We start from the raw sequence: 22,775 nt of genomic DNA, 5'->3' as shown, positions 1-22,775 counted from the left end.
CCTGAGTGTTCTGATGGCTTCTCAGACTGTCGTGTGTGGCTTGTTTTTTCTGTGGGTTTTCTTTTTTTTTTTATTTAAATAGATACAGGCTTTAGTGTCAGCTTCTGGGAGAGAAAATTCCAGCTTTTTAACATTGGACAACTGTTATGAAACATGTTTTTAGATAAGATATGGCATTTAGTGATGCACTTAGAGAACTATAAATTGAGTGAAGTCTGGAAAATGTGGTACGGTCGACCAGGTTTTCTCTTGATAATTCCAGAGGCTTAGGAATTTCTACTTAACATATGCCTTGATGATATGTAACATTTGTTTTGACTTTCTACTCTCCTTTACATTCTATTTCTGTTCTATCAGCTAATATTCAGCTATCTTGTCTAAACATTTGGTAAACTGTTACTTCTTGAAAGAAGACTAAAACAACAATGAAGTTCAGTGTAGATGTTTAATTCAAATATTTCAGGATTTATTTTGATCCATGTAGAATTGTTGAAAGATTTAGGCTAAAAAGTAACTTGTACAAGTCTTGTAGCCCAGCCCACAGCTCAAAAGGGCTGACTTTAAGCATTGATGTCATAAGACAATAATGGTGTGAGGACAAAGCAATTAAACTTTTCCCTTTTAGTATTCTGTACAGAAATTTTAATTTTTTCAGAGAAACTTGTACTAACAAATGTTGAATAAAGCTTCCATGATATGTTTAGTCTAAAATACTGTTCCTCTCAAACAATTTTCACATCTTTCATGCATAAGAGCTCTTCTCCTTTATGTATCTTTTGACCCATTGTAATTCCTCACACACCCTTAATGCTCATCTACTTTGTGCATGCTTTTTTCTGTCCTGCTTCTTTGGGACAGTGCACACACTGAAGCATCTGTCTTCTGTTTCTTTATTACAGCCAGGTCCATTTTCCTTCACTGTGGTGTCTTAAATGTGCTGCTCAGCTTGCCAACAGCAGTTCTGATTTGTCTTCCCAGTTACTCCCAGTTCAGTGAACACTGCGCTAAGCTGCCATATTTAATCCCACCTTTGGCAGCAAGCAGGGTACAGACTGTCAGCAGCCTTCTCTACTGAATAAGTCAGCAGTACAATCGCTGAAGTCCTGCTGAATTATTTCAGTTCTTATTCTGCTTAGTCAATTGACTTTACGTATTGGTCTCTCCTGTTCATAATTAGATCTACACTTTTCAATTAAATGGGAAGGAAAAAAGATTTTAGAAGTTTCTAGCTGAAATGCATGGGGAAATAGTTTCATTGGAAGTCGGAACCCCTTTGAGAACTACCTCAATTTTTCCTGACTTGCCTGTTTAAAATTTTTAGTTATAAACTAACTTCTGTAAAGGCAGAAGTATTTGCATTTGACTTATCCACAGTCTGTATTGTTAAATATTTGAGATAATTTCTGAAAACTGTTTGTTCTCTTTTTAACAAGGTTTGTTGATGTCTGCAATCACAGTCATTATCCTTGTGTTATATTTTGTAATTGATACCTTCTGGGTTCAGAAGAGACCTTGGCTTGCTGAATGTACACCAATTTATATTCAGTATTTTGTGAAGTTCTTCATTATTGGAGTTACAGTCTTGGTGGTGGCAGTACCAGAAGGTCTTCCACTTGCAGTCACTATATCTCTGGCTTACTCTGTTAAGGTAAGCAGATAGATGGGGAACAGATTTTAAAGGCAGGTGGGTGTGTTCATCAGCTGTAAAGTCTCAGTTGAGATATGCTGCATAAGATATACATAACAGACTGAGGAGAAGCTTTTCTTGTTTCCCTGAACTGCATAAGAGATCCGCTGTGGTATTTTTCTTTAATCTCTGAATGTACACTGACATGAACAGTGAGCAGTGATGGCCTATTGTCACCAACTGAAAATGAATGGGTTTAGCATATAACACTGTAGCATTTGCTTATAACAAATAGATGTGTTAGAGTTTGTAAATAACAAACTCCTCTGTAAACCTGAACTTCTGCCTAACTGATGTGTTAAGCAACTAATACAAAAGTTTCCAGACCAATTCTTGTTGAGGACTGAATATTGTAGAACATATAGCTTTTTATATATTATACAGCATGTTTGTTTTTTTTTAACTCATGCTCTTTGTTCTCTTAATTTTCCTATTGCTTCAGCATGCTGGGACTGGTTATTGATCTGAAAATCTTAATTGTAAAGACAATGGCTGTTTAGGCTGTGTTGTAAAACTTAATAACTTACAGCACTAACTAGTAATAGCCTTAGTATTGTATCATTTGCACTTACTCTGTCTCATCGAGGTTAAAATACTATCCAAACCTGTTAAAGAATTTAAAGCTATGCTTGACTTACGAAATTCGTGTAGTCCTCACTCTCTTAGCTGAAACATTAGGATCCCAGTTTGTATTTGATTTTTAAATCTCATTCTAGGATCTTTGAAATATATACCATCTGATGTTCAGATGAGTCTGTAAGATAGCTTACTTGATCTTTCCTGTAAGCAGAAAGGCTTTTTAAAATGTTGTATCTGGTAGAGTTCAGTCTGTACCTCTCCTATTTGTACATACCATCATAAGCTATTTACTTGTAACAGTCTCAACAGTACCAGTAGTCAGTGTGATATGTAGATACAGGAGATGAAGAATGTAGTTATGAAACTCAAAAAAAAAAATAGTTTACTGTGGCACAATAGACTTAAAGGAATCCTTACAGAATGTGGCAGCTACAAATTCTTCCTGTGTAAGATGCCATGTGTTACATGCTGAGTGTCTTCTGAAACTGCTGTCTAAGACTGGACACCTTAAGTGAGAATTTGTGAAATGTGAAGTAATGGTCATGGATAACTGTTGACTGCTTTTATTTCCTTAGAAAATGATGAAAGATAATAACTTGGTGAGACACCTGGATGCGTGCGAAACAATGGGCAATGCAACAGCTATTTGCTCAGATAAAACGGGAACATTGACCATGAACAGAATGACAGTGGTCCAAGCCTACATCAATGAAAAACATTATAAAAAAATTCCAGAGCCAGAAGCTATTCCAGAGAAAACTATGGCTTACCTTGTGACAGGAATTTCTGTTAATTGTGCTTATACGTCCAAAATACTGGTAGGTGGATTTCTTCATTCTAATGAAGGTAACTCAACAACTTCCTCAAAAGCTGCAAATGGTCTGGTGTCCACATGGTAGGCAGTTAAGTGTAAGTGTGTGGCAAAATGCAGTGTAAGGTGTTTTGTACCTGCTGTAAATTGCTCAACCATTCATTTGAGGCTAAACTGAAAATAGCTTACTTCAGTTAGAACTGATCATTTAGGTTTTGAACTGATAATTTAAAGATACAGTCTCAAGAAGATAACTTTAAGTTCACAGTTGTGTCTGAATTTGTTTCTAAGTGTTGCTGTTTACCTTACTTGAAGAGCATCTTCGCTCTATTTGAGTGCTACTTCAAAGTAAATGTGTAAGAGTAGCGTAACGAGCTAGAATGTAATGAGAAAATGCAAGTACAGATGAGGATTTTGATGGATTTTTATTCCAAATGCTGTTATATGAGTCTATAGGCTTTAGAATTCTAACGTCCTTGCTAATACTTGTTTGAGACTTCTAAAATATTTCAAAATTATGAGAAAAACGGACTGTTACAAATATTAAATACTGGACTATTTAGCTCTTTTGTGTGCATCATTTTCTGTAACTCCTAACACAACTTTCTTGCTGTAGTTGTTCCAATGTGTTGCATAACTTATATTTTTTAAGGCAGGAAAAATAATAATTAAGATTTAGCTTTTAAAAATAAATAAAATAGCACTTTAAGATTTAGTAGAAGCCTCCATTTTGAATGCTTTGTACAGGAATAGCAGTAATACCCCAGTCCAAAAGCTACTTTTCAGCCAATAAAGATGGTACGTCTGCAAGAATTTCCTCAATAGCAGTATTTGAGATGACATATGAAGATCAGTAGCACTGATTTCTCTGTAACATGACTGAAATACTACTAATGAGCATGGAGGAGTTTCACCGTCTATTTTCTAAAGATCTTTTATAAAAATAAAAAGAGTAGCTGCATGTAAACTGAGCAGGTCCTTTACTGCTATGATTTTCATCAAATTACATTCAGTGCAAAGTTAGTCTGTTTTACAGAATCACAGAGGGCTGAAAGGGACCTCTTGAGATCCTCTGGCTCAACTCTCCTGCTCAAAGCAGGGTCAGTCAGAGTACATTGCTCAGGGCTAAGAATCTCAAGAGATGGAAACTCTGCAACCTCTGGGCAACCTGGTCAAGTATTTGACCACCCTTAGAGTAAAAAGGTGCTTCCATGTGTTCAAATGGCATTACAAGAGTTTCAGTTTGTACTCTGCCTATTGTCCTCTCACTGAGCACCGTTAAGAAGCCTGACTTGGCGGTCTTTACCATTGCTCCACCTGCCTGCCCCATTCAGGCGTTTAATACATACTGATTTCTCCCCTAGAGCCTTCTCTGCTCCAGGCTGAGCAGTGCCAGCTCTCTCAGCCTCTCCTCACATGTCAGGTGCTCCAGTCCCTTTATCATCTTTGTGGCCTGTGGCTGGACTTGCTCCTGGATGTCCATGTCTCTTGTACTGGGAAGCCCAGAATTGGACTTCTTAAAATGCACATTAAAGCGGACATTTTTAAAGTATGAGTACTCAGTACAGCCAAATCCAAGATCTTGCAGCTCTGAACGATGATAATGGATCACTGACTTATGATTAATATAGTTCAGCTCTAGCAGCGTCAGGCTGAGTAAGTGCTTCTACCTTTTTTGCTACAAACTCCACTGCAACATTATAGCTATACAAGCTTGGAACTATCTTGAGAGAAATAGTCCTTTGGCACTAGTATGTGCATACTCCACACTGCTGCGATAAGAAACTTGTTCTGGTATTAAAGGGTTGGAAACTTGTTTCTGAACTCTTTCCAGATAAATAGGCCATGGCCTGGAAAATGGAACTTGTAGTGAGACTTAAGAAGCTTAAAGACTTAGTTTGTTCAGTAGAAGGCTAACAGGTGATATGATCATAGTGTAAGTTATTGAGGAAGAGTTATTACGGGAGAGGATACTTTTAATTTTGCAGAAGTAATGCTATTTAGTTTGCTTAAATCAGTTTACTTATCTGTATCTTTAAAATGCAAAATAATTATTCAGGGACTGCACTCAATTGATCAGATAGGTATTTCAAGCAACGGAAAATGCCTTTTAGAAAGGTCATGTTGAGATTTGATATAAACTTAATGGGTGATTTTTGAGTCTGAGAAAGGGACTGAAAGATCCTAAACAGGTACAGAAGTTGTCACTTTCAAAAGTCAGCCATATGACTTTGGCTCATGACTCATAGGAATATATAGGGTAATCATTGCGAAAGTGAAACATCCCCATCCCAGAGCTAAGCTTCGCCTTAGCTTCTTTGTTTTCTACATGCTATGCTTCAGTGGTTCATAAGTTAACCTCCTAATCAGTGAAGGTTCTTGTTCTTCTTGCAGCCTCCTGAAAAAGAAGGTGGCCTACCACGTCATGTTGGAAATAAAACTGAATGTGCCTTGCTGGGATTGCTCTTGGATTTAAAACGTGATTATCAGGATGTAAGAAATGAGATACCAGAAGAGGATTTGTACAAAGTGTACACCTTCAACTCTGTTAGAAAATCTATGAGTACTGTGTTAAAAAACTCTGATGGCAGTTTCCGGATATTCAGTAAAGGTGCCTCTGAGATAGTTCTTAAAAAGTAAGAACAACTACTATTGTAACTCAGCACTTAAATTTGGTTAAATGTTGTGATAGGTGAGGAGACTGAAGTGCTAAACAATATTGTGCCCATAGTCTGCAAAATATTTCTGTCACCCTATTCACAAACAAGTGCAGCAGTCCTATAATCTTGTGATTGCAGCCAGCTTCCCAGCTTATCTCCCTTGATTGTTTAACTTTCTAAGGTAAAATGGGCAATTAGCATTTCAGTTACTTTAATTCTCACACCCCAGCCCCACCCCCCAAAAAAGAGCTGGTCATGATTAATTTTAACTTAACGAATTAAATTTAACTTTTAACTTTAACAGCAGAGCTATCTGCTCTGATACAGGAAAGCATCTATGAATTGATCTATTCTCTAGTTAAACTATTTTAGTTTTAGGTGTGGTTGGTCAAAATGCTCACCCATCTGCCAGTAAAGTCCCAACAGCTGATATGCCTAAATTCCAGGCAGCACTTGTGCTTTTGAAGTGATTACTTTAGCTTCAAAAGACTGTGCAAGTTGGTGTCCAAGTTGATCGCTTTAACAGGAGGTTGAATTTGGCCAATAGAGAAACTTGAGGGTTTTTAATGTGACAAAGCAAATTGCTTCCTTATCCATCTGCCCATCTATAGAGGATTTATTAGAATGAGATTAGACTATTAGTGAGAGATTAGTCACCACTGGGACAAATCTTTAGGTGTGAAGAAGGCTGTGGTTACACCTAACTAGGTGAGGAGAGAAGTCAAGCATGTATGCATCACGTTCTCTAGGAACAGCATTTGTAGGCAGTCTGGTTGTGGTTCAGATTAATTCTAGTCTGAGTAATGCATAGACTATGTTCATCAGTTCAATTTACATTTTGCTTGCTGCTAGCCCCCCAAATCATAATCTAGGAAAGTACTAATGCACCAAAGGAAAAAAAGATGAAAACTTCCTTCTCTTCACCTTAGTGCTGATAATCAAAAGGTTACACTGTTACTTTTGATACAAACTTCGATTTAGATGTGAATTTTTTCATAGCTAGACTTTAGGCCAAGTCTCATCAGTGAGTAAGTATGCCTATATTTGCATTACTTCTACCTTCAGAGGTATTTTGTACCTTATTATCTTATCGAGCAATTGAACTGCAGAAGTTGCCAGAAATCATTCAGCCCAGACTCATGTGGTCCACTTGGCTTCATAACTAAGATAAGAAAATAAATAAGGGCTTTTGGCAAAGAACAAGAAAACCTAGACTGATTCAGATACTATTGTAATAGCTGTAATTCCAAAACTGTTTCAGTTTGCACCAACTAAGAAAAAGTCTTAGCATCATAAACCACTTGCTTTACCCGCTACCTTTGCAGTGCCAGAAATTAGTCTCAGAGCATGTAACCTGGTTTGTCAGTTGAGCTGCTCATTCTTTAATAAAACGCATATGATTATTCTTGAGCAGTGAAAGCTTAAACATAAATATTTACAAGATACAAATGAGTCACTAATAAGTGTAGAAGACATGCAGCAAACTTTTTCAAGCAGAACAATTTTATTCTTCTTTCCTTACCATTAAGACAAATATTTGAAGCAAGTTTCAATGAAACCTTTATATAAGGTTATTGGCCTCCAATTAGTCATCTTGGAATGCTTTGAATTTATCACAAGCCCTGTGATTGCAGATGACACAAGATATCCTTAGTGGTTGCTGACACTAAGATAACCAAATGAATGCTGACACTGAATAGATAACCAAAATTAGGAAATTCAGCTAGACTTCAAATTTCAGTTATGAATACTATGAAGTTTTAAGGGACTGCTTCATTTTCATTTCCTGCCTGAGGCGGAAACTTTTTCATATATATTGCACCTGGTAATTCCCTAAACCCTTGGACTAAACATTTAGATGTAACAGAGTCATCTTAGCAGATCTGCCTCATTTGAACTTGATATTAAAAAAAAAAAGGAACATATTATTACTTTTTTTTTCAGTGCCACATTAGTACTAATTTATAAAACAAATGCTTGTGGTGTTGCTTAATGACAAACTTTGCTAAGGATGCGGATGAACAAGACTAAATTTATTTTTCAAAATATTTGGTAGTGTTATATTTCATGGCATCAATATTGGTAAAATATGTATGCTGTCTGTGAAAGCAGTGGCATCTTTGGTATGAAGAAACATAACTAAAAGTGTGTATATTGAAATGCTAGAGTAGACAGTGTTGCATCTAGTCTCGTATTCAAATGTTTAAATCTGATTTAAGTATTTGGTTTTAATTTAATACTTCACATTAAGATGCCAGATGCTCTTTGAATTCCCTGCACTTAGTCGGAGGGGAGGGAGCAGGCAAGCCTTACTACTCCTAAGGATAGTGATACCAGAGTTTGCTTTTAGTGTTCTAAGTTTAGTGCTTACAGCTGTTTAAGCACCACATGCATGTTCTGGAAGCATATGGTACTTTGGAGACTTGTAAAACTGTTAACAAGGTGGGATTATTTTGTTGAACTTCAAACTGGATTGACTGACTCAACCAGTGCAGGCACCAGTCAGTTAAATACAATGGAGAAACGGATATTTCTGGGAGGCAACTGGTGTTTGTGTCCTAAATTCGTTGGGTGTTATTTTATGTTAGGATGAGCGGCTCAGTTAACTTTCCAATTGGAAAGCGATTGAGTGCATATGGAGAAGATTACCTTAGAGATTCTGCTAGCTTTTTGGGTTTTTTTTTTGTGTGTGAGTCTAGTGAAAATAAAGCTTGCGGAAACTTACTGGATTTAACTAATAAGTCATTGAATAGGCTGAACTTCCGGTTAAAATTTAAATAACTCTAAATTTAAACATTCCTTTTCAGGTGCTTCAAAATACTGAGTGCTAATGGAGAACCAAAGGTATTTAGACCTAGGGACCGCGATGATATCGTGAAAACCGTAATTGAGCCAATGGCTTCTGAAGGACTCAGAACCATCTGCCTGGCATTCAGAGACTTCCCAGCAGGGGAACCTGAGCCGGAATGGGACAATGAAAATGATATTGTTACTGGTCTGACGTGCATTGCTGTTGTTGGGATTGAAGATCCTGTGAGACCTGAGGTAGGGTCACTGACTAAACTGCAGTGATTGTTAGAATGGTTCTTGATTCATGTTGTTCGTCATGTAGAGAGTACAAGAAACTGAATTGGCTATTGTATGCCTTAATCATAGTTGATAAATGAAAATCTAATTTCTTGAGAGGAAAGTTAATGGAGCTATAAAAGCAGATTAAAACTTCTTAATGTCACTTATGCTGTGTTACTGAAGCTCTGTACAAACTAATGACTTAAGGCGCTTACTGCACAGGATCTCAGTAGATGGAACAACTTGTAATTTTTTTTACCACTTGGAATATTAGGAGTGTTGTTTGGGATAGTATTAGCCATTGTTGCCAGCTTTTCATGGGGAATGATGGAGAGAAGGGTAGAAGGATTTGTCACTTGAGAACTGAGGTAAGGAGTCTAGCTTGTGGATGAGGTCTAAGGAGGGCAGTATTTTTCAATAGTGAAAGCTTTTATGCCGCATGTAAGTAGAACTCCAGTCTGATCTGCACTATCATCACTTCACACTAAAAGTCATGGGTGAAGTAGTGGAGTGTGAGCTGTAGTTTATTTCACATAATCATAAATGCAAAGCCGGTACTCAGTACTTTTGAATACTACAGCCTAATGTCATGAGGATTTTTGTGATATTTTTCAATACTGCAGTATTTGAAAAATGAAGGGGGAGTGAGGAGGGAATATGACATAACAACAAAGTCCCTTTGCCAGAATTGCCATTTGTGTGTTTTTAGGAAAAGAGTTGTGGTAAGCTACTTAATTTTTTGAAAGTGTTCCATAACAAAATCTTCATTTAAAAATAAGAATTATCCTGGATTGAGCCAAAAACATTCCAATCACATGTTTGGATTTATTCAGCTAATGTACGGTCTCTGAGCCTATGGGTGTTTGTTTTTTTTTTGCTTACAGGTACCTGATGCAATAAAAAAATGTCAGCGTGCAGGCATAACTGTACGTATGGTCACTGGCGATAACATTAACACTGCTCGTGCTATTGCGTTAAAATGTGGTATTCTGAATCCTGGTGAAGACTTCTTGTGTTTAGAGGGCAAAGACTTTAACAGGAGAATACGCAATGAGAAAGGAGAGGTAAGCATACTGACTGTGTGATGTAGATCAGCAGATATTCTAAGTCTCCTAACTAACTGTAAAACATAACCAATGCTCTTTTTGCAGATAGAGCAAGAGCGAATAGATAAAATTTGGCCAAAGCTTCGTGTTCTTGCAAGATCTTCTCCCACTGACAAACACACTCTAGTAAAAGGTAAGTAAAAACTATCTGAGCTTCTAAGTAAAACTAGATTTATTTTGTTTCTCGTTCTAGGAAAAAATCTAGGACTGAGCAGTGGGAAATGCCGATGAGGGTGTCTTCATTTGCCAGCTGATTTTTTTATTATTTTTCTTTTTTCTGCTTGAGGAGTGGAGCCAACTAGAACTATCTGTTGTGGTTTGGTTTTTTTTTTAATGACTCTGAGAAAGACAAAAACTAGGTTTCTGTTTCAGGTTTAATCTCTGCTGTGTTGTCAATTTTGAACTATAATACAAGATGTCATTTTATTTTAGGTATAATTGACAGCACTGTCTTTGAACAGAGGCAAGTTGTAGCAGTAACTGGTGATGGTACCAACGATGGTCCAGCTCTGAAGAAGGCAGATGTTGGATTTGCTATGGTATGACTTTTTTTTTTTAATCTTCAGTATTCTGGAGACCTATTTTGATAAAATAACTTACCAAATCACTTAGAAGAAGATTAAACAACCGTACTTGTTTCATGATCCTAATGTACAACTAAATTAATGGAGTCAACATCTCTCATACTTAATACTAGTTACTTATTACTTAAGTCTTCCAAATTAACTATGTTTCTATTTGATGGAAGATGTCCTTGTGGCATTTGCCATTAAATAAAACTTAAATGCAGATCCTTAGTCACTTGCAAATCAGAATCTTTTTATATAAAGTCTTGTTGCAAAATGTAGGAACAGAATTACTGATTCTGAAGATTTCTGAGATGAGATCTGTTCAACATAAGGCAAAATGACTTAAAATGGTAAATTAGCATACCATGTTGACTTTTAGTAAAGCTTTTATGCAGTACGGAATTCATCTGTTTTCCATGAAGTTGTGCATAGAAACAGGAAGACTATAATGAGAGAGACCGCCAGTTGATGTTCAAAACGGCTTTGGAGGCTATACTAAGACGTCTCTAGTACAACTGAAGTAACAGCATCTTACGACAATCTAGGATCTGCATTTGTCTGGATAGTTCCTTAGATTAGTTGACTTTCTCAATTTAAATTCTCAACCATCCTTTCAAACAGTAGCCAAACCAAGTCTTGGCTTTAAGTGCTAATCCTAGACAGACTCATGCCTTAAGTATGTAGGCTTCAGATTTCTTCTGTCTCTTTCAAAACACTGTAAGATAGATTCCTCAGGCTTCCTCTTGCCTTAAGATTCATCCACAGTCTTAAGTGGAAAAGGTAAAGTTTGATGCTAGTAGGTCACTTTATTCTTTAAAAACTCATTATTAAGCATGTGAAGGAAATAAAAAAAAAAAGCAGCTCACACTCCTGCACCACATGCAGATGCACTGACTCAGATGCTAATCTTGAAGGAAGAAGCAGGAAGAACCACCTTTGTGTTATTCTAAAGGAGCATTTTTCAAAAGCATAACTTAGAATTTGGTAGCTACACACAAAATGTTCTCTAGACTGTAACAGTCACATTTTAATGAGTATCTGTTTTCTGCTATTCTGTAGCTGCTGTAGTTGGCACTGTCAGAGGCAGATTATTGTGATCTTCCAGAACTTAAATGTTTCCTGCAGTTGCTGTCTATGTTCATCTGTGTAAGAAACTAATTTCTCTATCTGCTTATCTAAATAGCACTTAAAATATACCATCTACTTACTATATGGTATTTAAAGGTACCTTTTAAGGTGTACACATAGCTGTGGACATTACTCATTTCCTTTGCAAAATAACATATTAAGAATAAGAATCACTAAATTTTGCTGTTGAGTTAGTGGTTTTGAAATGCTGAAAGCAAAATAAATATCCTTGAAGTAGGTATTACACGGAATTTGGTTTAACTGTTTGGATACTGTAGGAGACTACAGGTGCTTAAACCTTAAGAATGTCATATTGCATTGCAGTGCTAGATGCAGTGACATTGCATATTCTACTGTTGAATGCCAATGCTCTTCTGCAAAAGGTTTTTGGTAACGTGTATCGTTCTACTGTGTTATGAACACATGCCTTGCCCTACTGCTGGAATCCATACAGCAGACTCCTTAGGCCATAGGCTAAACAGTAGTACTGCACCATCTGGTGGCCTTGAACTTGAACAGGGTTCAGTAACGTTTCTTTGGGAGAACTTACACAGTGTCTTTATCATCAACTTCAGGTTTTTTCTTATTAAGGTCTTTCTTTTAAGAGTTACCATTTTTTGTTTACATTTTCCTATGCTTGAGGAGAACTTGCATGCAGAATGTGATTGAGTAGAAATTTAGGTGCTTACATTAAGCACCTAAGATATGATGCATCGAAGCGAATGCTGACCAAGGATGTAATAATAGCTTCTGTTATGTAAGCCAGTGCATCCTATTATATTTCATAGTGTTTTTCTTTTTCTACCAGGGTATTGCTGGAACAGATGTAGCTAAAGAAGCTTCTGATATTATCCTTACAGACGACAACTTCACAAGTATTGTTAAAGCAGTTATGTGGGGACGAAACGTGTATGACAGCATCTCCAAGTTTCTTCAGTTCCAGCTTACTGTCAATGTAGTAGCCGTAATTGTTGCTTTTACAGGAGCATGCATAACCCAAGTACGTACTGCTGGTGGATTGTTTCGGCTAATAAAGATTGAAAATGTCGTGACTGATTAACTCTTGGATTCAAACATCTAGTTAAATACTAGTCCAAAGAACATAATGCTCTGAGAACACACCCATGTTGTGTAATAAATGCCTTTAATAGCTGCAATTTGTTCACTTGTATTGGAGGGTTTATGTATCTATCTTTGTAGGATTCTCCGCTTAAAGCCGTGCAGATGCTGTGGGTAAATCTCATAATGGACACATTAGCTTCTCTTGCCCTGGCAACAGAACCACCCACTGAAGCTCTTCTGTTGCGAAAGCCTTACGGTAGAAACAAACCTTTGATTTCTCGTACAATGATGAAGAATATTTTGGGTCATGCATTCTACCAACTCGTAGTGGTCTTCACACTCCTATTTGCTGGTAAGAATACTGAGGCTTTACGAAGCTATTATAATAAGTTGTACAGAGCTGTGATCTTAAAACTAGTTTTATATTGTAGTGTGTGTGTAAAGACACCAATTAAGCTGCTGATAAATGCCTTTTGTACACAGGTGAGAGAATTTTTGATATCGATAGTGGAAGAAATGCACCCCTGCATGCTCCTCCTTCAGAGCATTATACTATTGTATTTAATACATTTGTGATGATGCAGCTTTTTAATGAAATTAATGCCCGAAAAATTCATGGTGAAAGAAACGTTTTTGAAGGAATCTTTAACAACGCTATCTTCTGTTCTATTGTTCTGGGGACATTTGTTGTGCAGGTAAGTAACTTCTTGGAAGGTTGGAGGGGGGAGGGAAATGCACTTGGTACACTGACATGCTTGCTCACCTTGGAAATGCTAATCAACTAGTGCCAGGCATTTAGTTTCTGCACCGTGGTAAACCTTCGGTGCCAAACATGCTATATAAATCACTTGGAAGTGCTGCTTGACAAGATTTTCAGGTAAGACCTCTTTGAAATTGGCAAAATTGGATTGTAGAAGTACTTATATTTACCTTTTGAATTTTCTAGTCATTCAATTTGATCTTAGTATTCTAGTCTCATGAGAAAACGTGGATTTGTTGCGTATTCCCCCCCCCCCCCAGCCAGAACTCTTCCTCATAGTATCTGCCTGTGCATCTGAACGAAAGCCCATTTAAACAATGATAGAAAAGTTACAACTTCTCCTTCTTAGTGAGATTAGGGCATGAATAAGCTTTAGGAATTTGAGTATCAGTTTTCATCTTCCTGGTGCAGAAATCGGTTACCTGAATAGATACTGCTGTTTAAGGCATTACTTTGTGAAAAACACTGATCTCTAGGGACCTTCTGTTGGTGCATCTAGGCAGATCTGTACAAGCTAGTTAGTTAACTCGGTATATGCTAAAAAATTAAATGAAATTATCTGAAATTGAGTTAACATACTGATGTTGAGAAACACCAAGTCAAAACTGAATCTAAACAAAGTAGTTTACAAGAAATAGCTTCACCTTCTAGATGGCCTTAACTTTTAATTCATCAGAATAATCAGCAAACCAGGATACTACTATTTTTTCAGAACTCTTTTTCATTTTGACTTATTTCAGACTTAAGATATAACCCATGCCCTGAGCTTCTCCTTAGACTTGGGATTCCATGAAGTTGATCAAATTCATAGTGGTTCAAGCAATACAACTGTATGCACCTCTGCTTCACATAAAGTTACTTCACTTATTCTCCCAGATTTAGGTTTTTTTTTAGATGATACTTCTTCAGGAGCTACTCGTATTTTTAGGGTTGCATATACAGCAGACTGACTGTTAATTGTGCAACAAAGCCAAATATGTAGAAATTACTCCTGACTGCAACTGTATTCCCTTTATAAACTTGGCAGACTGAGTGACTTCCCAAATAACTAACTCCCGAGTTGTCATCAGTGTTTTATTCTGTGATAATAAAAGAAGATACTCTTGGGCTTTTCAGCTGTCAGGTGTCCTACTTAATGGTCAATACTGTCTCCTTTTCATGCCTACCTTGCTACTTGAGTTGTTGATTCTCCAGGGCAGACTTTATGCATATAATTCCTATGCAGAGGGATACCTTGCTCATTAGGGCCTGTACTGTTTGTTGTAATAGGTAAGTCAACAGGAGCTCATTTAATTTAGCTTTTGAGATCTCTGCCCCTCCCCCCCAAGACTTACTACATAGATGTCACACTGTGATGATTTAAAGTCTGACGTTTAACGCTGGGATACATAATAACATTCTGTTGAATTATTTCTGAAATGTTTCATGTCTTCTGGATCTATGACTCATGTTAATAGAAGTTGATTAATCAACTTGGTCCTGAGGTGGGTGTTCATGTGATAAATAATCACTGTAAATTTGTGGCATCGCATGCGTGCTGTAATGGTGAAATGAAGGGAAAGAACTGCAAGCAAAAAGAAGTAGTCAATGGGTTTTTGAGTGTGACATTTGAAGAGTAACTGCAAGGGTAGTTCTTGAAATACTGAAAAGCATAAGAGGATGGCTTAGGTTTGGAAACTTGTGCAAACTTATGAGACAGTGGAGGTGTATGCTTAATAAGATGGGAGTTGGCTCTAGTGATCTTGAGGCATTAGGGAATTTTCTAATAGCAGTTCACTGAGACGTGTTGTTTAATTATGTTACTCTTCACAGATAATTATTGTGCAGTTTGGTGGGAAGCCTTTCAGTTGCTCAGAACTCTCAATTGAACAATGGCTGTGGTCCATTTTCCTGGGCATGGGAACACTACTCTGGGGCCAGGTAAACCAGCTTTTTCAAAATGCCAAATATCTACTCGTATTAGAATACTTTAAGTGGAAAATGCAAATATATCTTAAGCATTCAGGTCTTTTGAGTGGACTATGTGAATATATGGAGATTAACAGTAAATACTGTTTAAAATTGGCTAGTCCAATAGCTACAAATTCCTTAGTTGGATATTTCTTAATCTGACTTGGTCAATTAGTTACACTTCATAACTAGATGCTATGGCCGATTTATGTTTAGTAACTTTTAACTAGAAGCAGCTGTAGTTACCTTTTTAAATATGAAATTATTTATTTAGCTGGATAAGTAAGATTACAGATGCAATGAACATGTCAATGTTGAAATATATTTAACTTAGTGTTGAATGTTTTTTGGGTTTTTTTTGTTTTGTTTTTTTTTTTAAAATCAGAATTGTTAAACTTGCTAGTCTTTTCTGATTGAAAAACTTCCTAGAGTAGCAAGAAATGCAGCAAAACTCAAAATTCTCTTTAATCTTCAGTTGCATAATTATGAAATAATTTGAAAGTACTCCCAACTATTAAGCTATTACATTTTGATTTCTTTTTTTCTTTCTTCCTTAGGGTTTCATTACTATTGCATGCACAACAGTGCTTGTAAGCAGCAAGCTGATTTATATGAAACTTTAGAGCTATGGAGTTTTCCATTATTTAATGACATAGTTGTCCAAACTTTTAATACTACATGAAGAGTTTTCCATTACAGTTTCTTGCCTTCCATTTTGTAAAGGACACTTCAGGTTTCAGTATAAAATTGGTAGGGTGAATTTTAGTTGTAAATACATACATAGATGCATATTCTAAAAGTGGGTATAAGCTTTTTCATGAAGTCCTCTGGAAAATTAATGATTTAAAAAGATCAAGTAGTCACTCTGAGGTTTAAAAGTAGCCTAGAAGGGAGTAGAGATGGCTTGAAATAACTTTGACCCAAAGTGTCTTGCAAGGGCGAAGCTTCCCTGCTGCAGTTCATGCTGCTCTAGCATCTCATTAAAGTCAAAGAACTTTTGACTTTCTGAGAACAGAAGAAGCTGAAGTGTGATCTGGGAGCATTCATAGTAGCAATTTTGGCATGGAGGAATGTTTATGTTGCTTTTGGAGCAGTCTTTTTCCTCTGCAGCTGCTGAAATGGTCTTCTAGGTTTGTGATGATGAAGGAAAGCAGTCTTGGAACTGAGCTGGATCTGCTAGATGGGACGTATCAAAAGATGACTCCCCTTAAATACATAGTTCACCAGAATAGCCCTGAAGGTGGGGATGAAAAGGAAAGCTGGGACAGCCATATGTAGCTTTTGTTTAGTTTAAGATAGATGAAATAGTGTACACCAAATTTCAAAGTAACAATTTGGGATAAGGGTTTTGGAAACATCACTCACCTTGCAAATGGATTGATACCTTCCAGGTCACCAAAGAATGCATGTCTGTTCTGTATTTCTGAATTAACTGGGGCTACTTTAAATTATGTAGTTCTCACTTGAGGTAGCACATCATGTTCATCAAACTGGTGGAGCTCTGAAAGCTCTAGATACAAGCACAACCTACAGAATTTAATGGCTCTTGTAGCTTCAGTACTGCTCCTTCCTGGCATAGTCAATTAATGTTAAAGTGGAATTCTTTGTCCTAGCAAAGATCTTAGTTTTCTAGGTTTGTAGTCCCAAGTTTAATTTCATACCTCAGCTGAAATGGTGAGGGTATTCACAGCTTTGCAGCTATTCAGGTGGAGTGATCGCTCTACATTGCACTCATCCATTTACATAATTCGTTTTTTCAGCTTTGCTAATTGTACACAGGATATTATATTAAGCCTTAAGTCAGGTATTACATTTTTTTTTTTTAAATAATCCTGATTCATATTTTTCATTCATCGTTAGTTGATTTCAACAATTCCAACTAGCCGTCTGAAATTCCTTAAAGAAGCTGGTCATGGAACACAAAAGGAAGAGATTCCTGAAGAAGAACTAGCAGAAGATGTAGAGGAGATCGATCATGCTGAGAGAGAATTACGTCGTGGTCAGATCTTGTGGTTTAGGGGCCTAAACAGGATACAAACTCAGGTATGGTCTTGAAAAAGGTAGGATGCAGTGGGTGTTATGAGGGAAATCTCTCCTCTCCATCTCCAGTCCTTTGACTAAGGTGGCAGTTCTAACTGGTGTGACTGAGACTGTCAAGAGGGGGTATGAATGGATGTATAATCCCTCAGGGTCCTCTGTTTTCTTCAGCTCTAAATGCAACTCTTGCCTATTTATCTTCTCTATTAAAAAAAGTGCCTTTTTTCTTTACTTTTTGTGTGTTATAGATGGGATGGTCCTTTCTCTTGTTCTCTCTCTCTCTCTTGCTGAGCAAGCTGTCACAATCTCTGATTCCTTGCAGATGGATGTAGTGAATGCTTTCCAGAGTGGAAGTACCATTCAGGGGGCTCTAAGGCGGCAACCCTCCATCGCCAGCCAGCACCATGATGTAACAAATATTTCTACCCCTACACATGTAGTGTTTTCCTCTACTACTGCTTCTACTACTGTGGGGTGTGAGTGTGTGTTCCTAAAGTGCATGAAATTAACATTTCCTAATTCACGTACCTAACGTTTCTCATTTTCTCCTTAGTACTTAAAATCATCGTTCAGGCTTTTATAGAGCTCTTCCACAAAGTGGAGTCCTCAAGACTTTTTTTTCTTAGAGGGCTGAGAACAGGTGGAACAGTTTCAACAAAAGACTTTAATGTGAAAGCTGTGAGCCTGCACATCCTGTGCCTTCATCCATTCGTGTACAGGGGGATGTTTAAGATAAAGCGGGAGAACTGTTGTAAATTTTCGAGTATATGCCTCTTAGGGTGACTTACATTGAATAAGTGAATTAACTGTATAATCATGGACCCAGGTCAACAAAAATAGATGTCTTGCCCTGAAGCACAGATGATACTTAAGGTAAACAAGCTGATGTGAAAGCAAATGAGATGTTGAAAATATGACTGTAGTTAGAACATGGAGCACTAAATGCATTTTCTTTGTAGCCTGTAAGGAACTTCTGAATCTTTGCTTTTGTCGGACCTTTTTTATCAAATAACACAACTTTCTCGACATTAGGATTCAGGTGGTGAAACAAGGCTTCTAAAATGCATGCAAGTCAGAAGAAACATTTAATTAGCTAATATAAAAAGGAAAAACAAAGTTTAAGCATTGAATAGTGAAACTTTTATTCAGATCTGAAGGGTTTTTTTTCCTCTCTAGGTTCTTCTGGCAGCAGTTCATAAGCCATCAGTGAAAGTAAAGTTTGTCTCACCTTAATTCTGCCCTCTGTGTTGTGCTTTAAGTGGCATTTCAGTTTCAGCCTTGCTCTCTGTAGAGGCTAGAGATTTAATTACTCATGTATGTAGGCTTAAACTCTGGAGCCTGAAGATGTGTAACAGTTAAAGTTGAATACTGATAGTTAATAACTATTTCCGTCTTAATTATGTGTTTAACTTCCTTCTCCAACTTCCTAGAGACTGGCTAAATAATTGGGTTTTGAAATAACTCTGAGAGGGCTTCCTTTTCCCCCTACTTTTTAAACTTTCAGATTACCAGATGGATGAAGACCCTTAATTTCAGGAGCTGTCTTAAGTGAAATGTTCTCTTCTGATTTTTTTTTTCTTTTCACTTGGCCAGAATTCCTGTGTGAGTTTGCACAATTATTTACCTCTATGGGTTCTCCATTGTCGAGTCAGGTATTTCCCTACCTTACAGTAGTATTGAGAAGCTCAGCTCACAAATTCACATGCCTCAAGAACACGAAATAAGAAGTAGATTTAACAGTAAAGATGTGCAAGATTACATCTCCTAGTTAAAATGCTAATTAGTAACCTGTATCCCTAACTACACTGAAGAACATTAATTAGACATTCAGAATTCTCTAGAGAGCAACTTCATGCCATGCTGCCATTTGAGCGGAATCTAATGGGCACTGCAGCATCTTATTGCATCAAATGACCAATGCAGATACGGAGCTACAACAGAACAGAACTAGTTTTTAATCTTCACTAAGTAGTACAGCCTTCTGCTACACCCTCCAGGAAGAATGATTTTTGATAACTGATATGTATTAATGGGAAGCAGATGTGTTATTTTATTGTCTCGGAGCTGTTTGGAAAATAGTTCAGCTGTTCCTATTAAGTGAGGTTGCAACTCTTAAGCAGCCATCTGGCTAGGAGGATTTGGAGTGCTTACTGCATTCCTTGCTATTCTGGTACTAAAATGAGGAAGGCCTGATGACAGTGTAAATTACACGTAACAAATTGTCTTGTTTGCTCCTCACTTAGGCCATTTATTTATAGTTACCTATCTAATCTAATTATCTTGAGTAGTTGAAAATAAAGCCTTCAAAACACTAGTTTTTCCCTTTTTAAGTATAATTTAAAATTCTGGTAGTCCGATTTCTGCCTTCACGGCTGGGCTCTGAGTGAAGGTCTCATAGGACACTCATAGGGGTGTCTAGACCACTTGTTTAGTATGCATTCTGCATGGGAATCAAGCCTTTATTGTGGGCATGCTTATATTCCTATGGTAATTACGGCTGTCCTGTTAAGCCAAAAAATGTTTTCCGTTACTGCTTGCTTTCTAACTTACCATCTGTAAGCAATGAAAAACCAGTCCCACTAGACAGTCATATTTCATTTTGCCACATAAATCAGTGGCACAGTGGGATGCAACATGCCAAATAAAGGCATTGCAAACTTTCAGTCTGGCATTGTCACTGCTGATTTTCTTGGTAAGTGCCAAGACAGTCTGTGCAGCTTGCTGGACTTGTTTAAAGCTCATGTAACATACCAGCTCCTTTACAGTGTGCTCAATTTTTTCGTATGATGAACAGTGAAGTAGTAGCTGCTGTTGTAATCCTTTACTTCTCAGGCACATTGACACTATTCCCCGTCCTCTCTTTATTAGTAATGTCCTCCCCGTTGCGTGCATGCCCCCCCCTTATGGTTTCCATGGTTAATGGGGCACAGCTGTGTATCTGTAGTCTAAAAATGTGGGCTTGTTAGTATTGAAGTAAAATTCTTCGTGCAAGTGCTCCGACAGGGTAGGGGTGGGGGAACAATGCTATTTCTAGAGGTCAAAGAACACAGTCAGGACTTAAGACGTTATGATGTGCAGTGCTTCTGTAGTAACAGATTTGATAATGCTTTGCTTTTGGGGAGCCTTTCTGTGTTTACAGTGAGGTTGTTTGGTGTAGCTTGGCTGTTTAGAAGTCAGTGCTCTTGATCTGCTTGACATTCCAGCTTCATTCCTTCCCCTGGAAGTCACTTATTTTTACTATCAAGGACTCTATGGAAGCTCTAGTCATGACATACTTCTCAGCTTAAAACAAGACTTGGATGTGCTAAAAAAACCACACTTTAAATTGGACTTACTGTTTTGTAACAGCAAGTCCTTGTTTACTACAGAGTTGCTCTTCTTACTATGCAACAGGAACTCTGGGATTGAAACTATGCTTTGCTGGAGACTTACTCAAGTTACTTAAAGTAGAGATGTTAAGAATTGAATAGGGTGCTAACAGAAGGGGTAAACTGTATCTTGACAAAAGTGCTGGACAAAGGGGTCACTGACTTCTGCCTAACCTTGCTTGTTTTATCAGTTCAAGAATGAATCCTGAATTCCTGTAGTTTGGTTAAGGAAACGTGTGGGGTGTGGGAGGAGAAGGGAGGTGTGGGCAGGTGGTTTCATCATTCAAATTACAATTAGAAAAGCTTCAAGTCAACGTGGACATACACAATTTGCGAAATGAAGCTATACTTTATTCTATCGAATTTCACTCTGAAATGTTTATTTATGAATTCTGTAAAATTAGCTTTCTGATTTGAAAAATGTTAGTTAAACATTGAAAGGACTTGAAATAATAATACTCAGCCTGGAAATTTTGTCCATGAATTCCATGTAAATTGAAGACTCAAGCAAAGGCTGATCACCTGCTTTTCTCATACTTTGTGCTACTTGAATAGTCTCTTCAGAGTTACAACCTGTCATGGCTACTCAATTGTACAATACAGTATTCAATTTCCTAGTTCTGGTTTTAAGTTTCCAAATCACAATTCAGTAAGGAACTTTCTCTGGTGTGGTAAATGGGTATATACTCGAATATTTACAGCTGTTACAGTGGTATCCTTTTTTGCATGACTCTGTAAATGTCCAGTCATCGTGGCATTGGCTTACACTTGCTTGGCTTTTTCATAGTCAGTTGACATCCTGATTCCTAGCATGAGAATTAGTAACCCTTTTATCCTCTAACTTATTTTCAGCCTCTCCCCTCCTTCCTCCCACTCCCACCTCCCCCAAAAACACTCATTGAGATTTAATTTTTGAATAAGTAAATAATTGTTGGCCTCACTTCTGAAAAATGCCTATCCCGTGTTAAATAATTGAACAATTCTAGTGCCACGTCTGAGTTTTTTAGGCCCTTCAGCTTTTTGCAGTACTTTTACAATTTTTATTCCTACTGTGTAGACTGGCAGTGCTCTACTGAAATGCTCTTCATTTTTTACAGTTTATTGCAAGTTCCACTGCATCACATACAAATCGATTCACTCATGTCTAGCTGTTTGTGGATTCAGACTCATAAGAACCATGCCATTACCAGTGAATGTGCAGCATTTTGACAGCCTTTTTTCCTTTGTTCACAGATCCGAGTGGTGAATGCATTTCGTAGCTCCTTGTACGAGGGGCTAGAGAAACCTGAGACACGAAGTTCAATTCACAATTTTATGACGCATCCTGAGTTTAGAATAGAAGACTCCGAGCCTCATATTCCCCTTATTGATGATACCGATGCTGAAGATGATGCTCCAACAAAACGCAACTCTACTCCCCCACCCTCTCCCAATAAAAATAACAATGCGGTTGACAGTGGAATTCACCTTACAACAGATATGAACAAGTCTGCTACCTCTTCATCCCCAGGGAGCCCGCTACATAGTTTGGAAACATCACTCTGATTGTAAGCTGAGTGTTAACACACTAGCTGCGTTGTAAAGAAATTGAAACTGGGTCTCTTCACACATTATGATGGACAAGATGACATTCTTGTCTTGGACTTCAACAGAAGACACACTTGTACGAATGTAGATTTATTTTTTTAAAAAAAAGCTTTCTGCCAGACTGGAGGGTGCTTTTCTGGGGGTGGGAGTAATAATGAACTCTGACAGATAAACAGTAACTCAGCATAAGTGACCTGTGGATCATCTGTTGTACTTAAGAATGGTCCTGAACAGTGTGTTAGCAGAGCTTTAGTTTGTCATGATCCTTTTCTGAGGGGAAGGCTGGGAAGGGCAAGGAGGCCCTGGATCATTGAATTGATACTTTAATTTCTGCTGTTGGCTGTTAATAATTTGGATTATTTATGTTTATAAATGATACAGATCTGTTTACAAGGTTTGTAG

At 37.5% G+C, this 22,775-nt stretch overlaps 1 protein-coding gene across 17 annotated transcripts in view; it reads left to right on the top strand.

Annotated features, from left to right (window-relative positions):
* Positions 1-22,567, top strand: part of ATP2B1 (ATPase plasma membrane Ca2+ transporting 1) — a 34,037-nt gene extending 11,470 nt beyond the window's left edge. For 9 of the 17 annotated variants that reach the window (XM_086609999.1, XM_086609994.1, XM_086610000.1 and 6 more), the window contains 13 exons: positions 1,434-1,648; positions 2,842-3,084; positions 5,472-5,713; positions 8,545-8,782; positions 9,691-9,870; positions 9,958-10,045; positions 10,345-10,451; positions 12,418-12,609; positions 12,810-13,023; positions 13,155-13,366; positions 15,244-15,351; positions 17,242-17,424; positions 22,020-22,567. In XM_086609999.1, coding sequence (XP_086466125.1) covers positions 1,434-1,648; positions 2,842-3,084; positions 5,472-5,713; positions 8,545-8,782; positions 9,691-9,870; positions 9,958-10,045; positions 10,345-10,451; positions 12,418-12,609; positions 12,810-13,023; positions 13,155-13,366; positions 15,244-15,351; positions 17,242-17,424; positions 22,020-22,331 — 2,534 coding nt within the window. In that variant the 3' untranslated portion in view covers positions 22,332-22,567. Of the gene's footprint in view, positions 1-1,433; positions 1,649-2,841; positions 3,085-5,471; positions 5,714-8,544; positions 8,783-9,690; positions 9,871-9,957; positions 10,046-10,344; positions 10,452-12,417; positions 12,610-12,809; positions 13,024-13,154; positions 13,367-15,243; positions 15,352-17,241; positions 17,425-17,740; positions 17,895-22,019 lie in introns of all 17 variants that reach the window. The other 8 variants (XM_086610001.1, XM_009986624.2, XM_086609997.1 and 5 more) reach the window with 6 other exon arrangements.
* The last annotated feature ends 208 nt before the right edge of the window (positions 22,568-22,775 follow it).

The sequence above is a fragment of the Tauraco erythrolophus genome, chromosome 4, assembly GCF_009769465.1.
Source record: "Tauraco erythrolophus isolate bTauEry1 chromosome 4, bTauEry1.pri, whole genome shotgun sequence".
Lineage (NCBI taxonomy): Eukaryota > Metazoa > Chordata > Aves > Musophagiformes > Musophagidae > Tauraco > Tauraco erythrolophus.
Note: the sequence above shows the minus strand (reverse complement) of the source record. Positions and strands in the feature narration are given on the sequence as shown.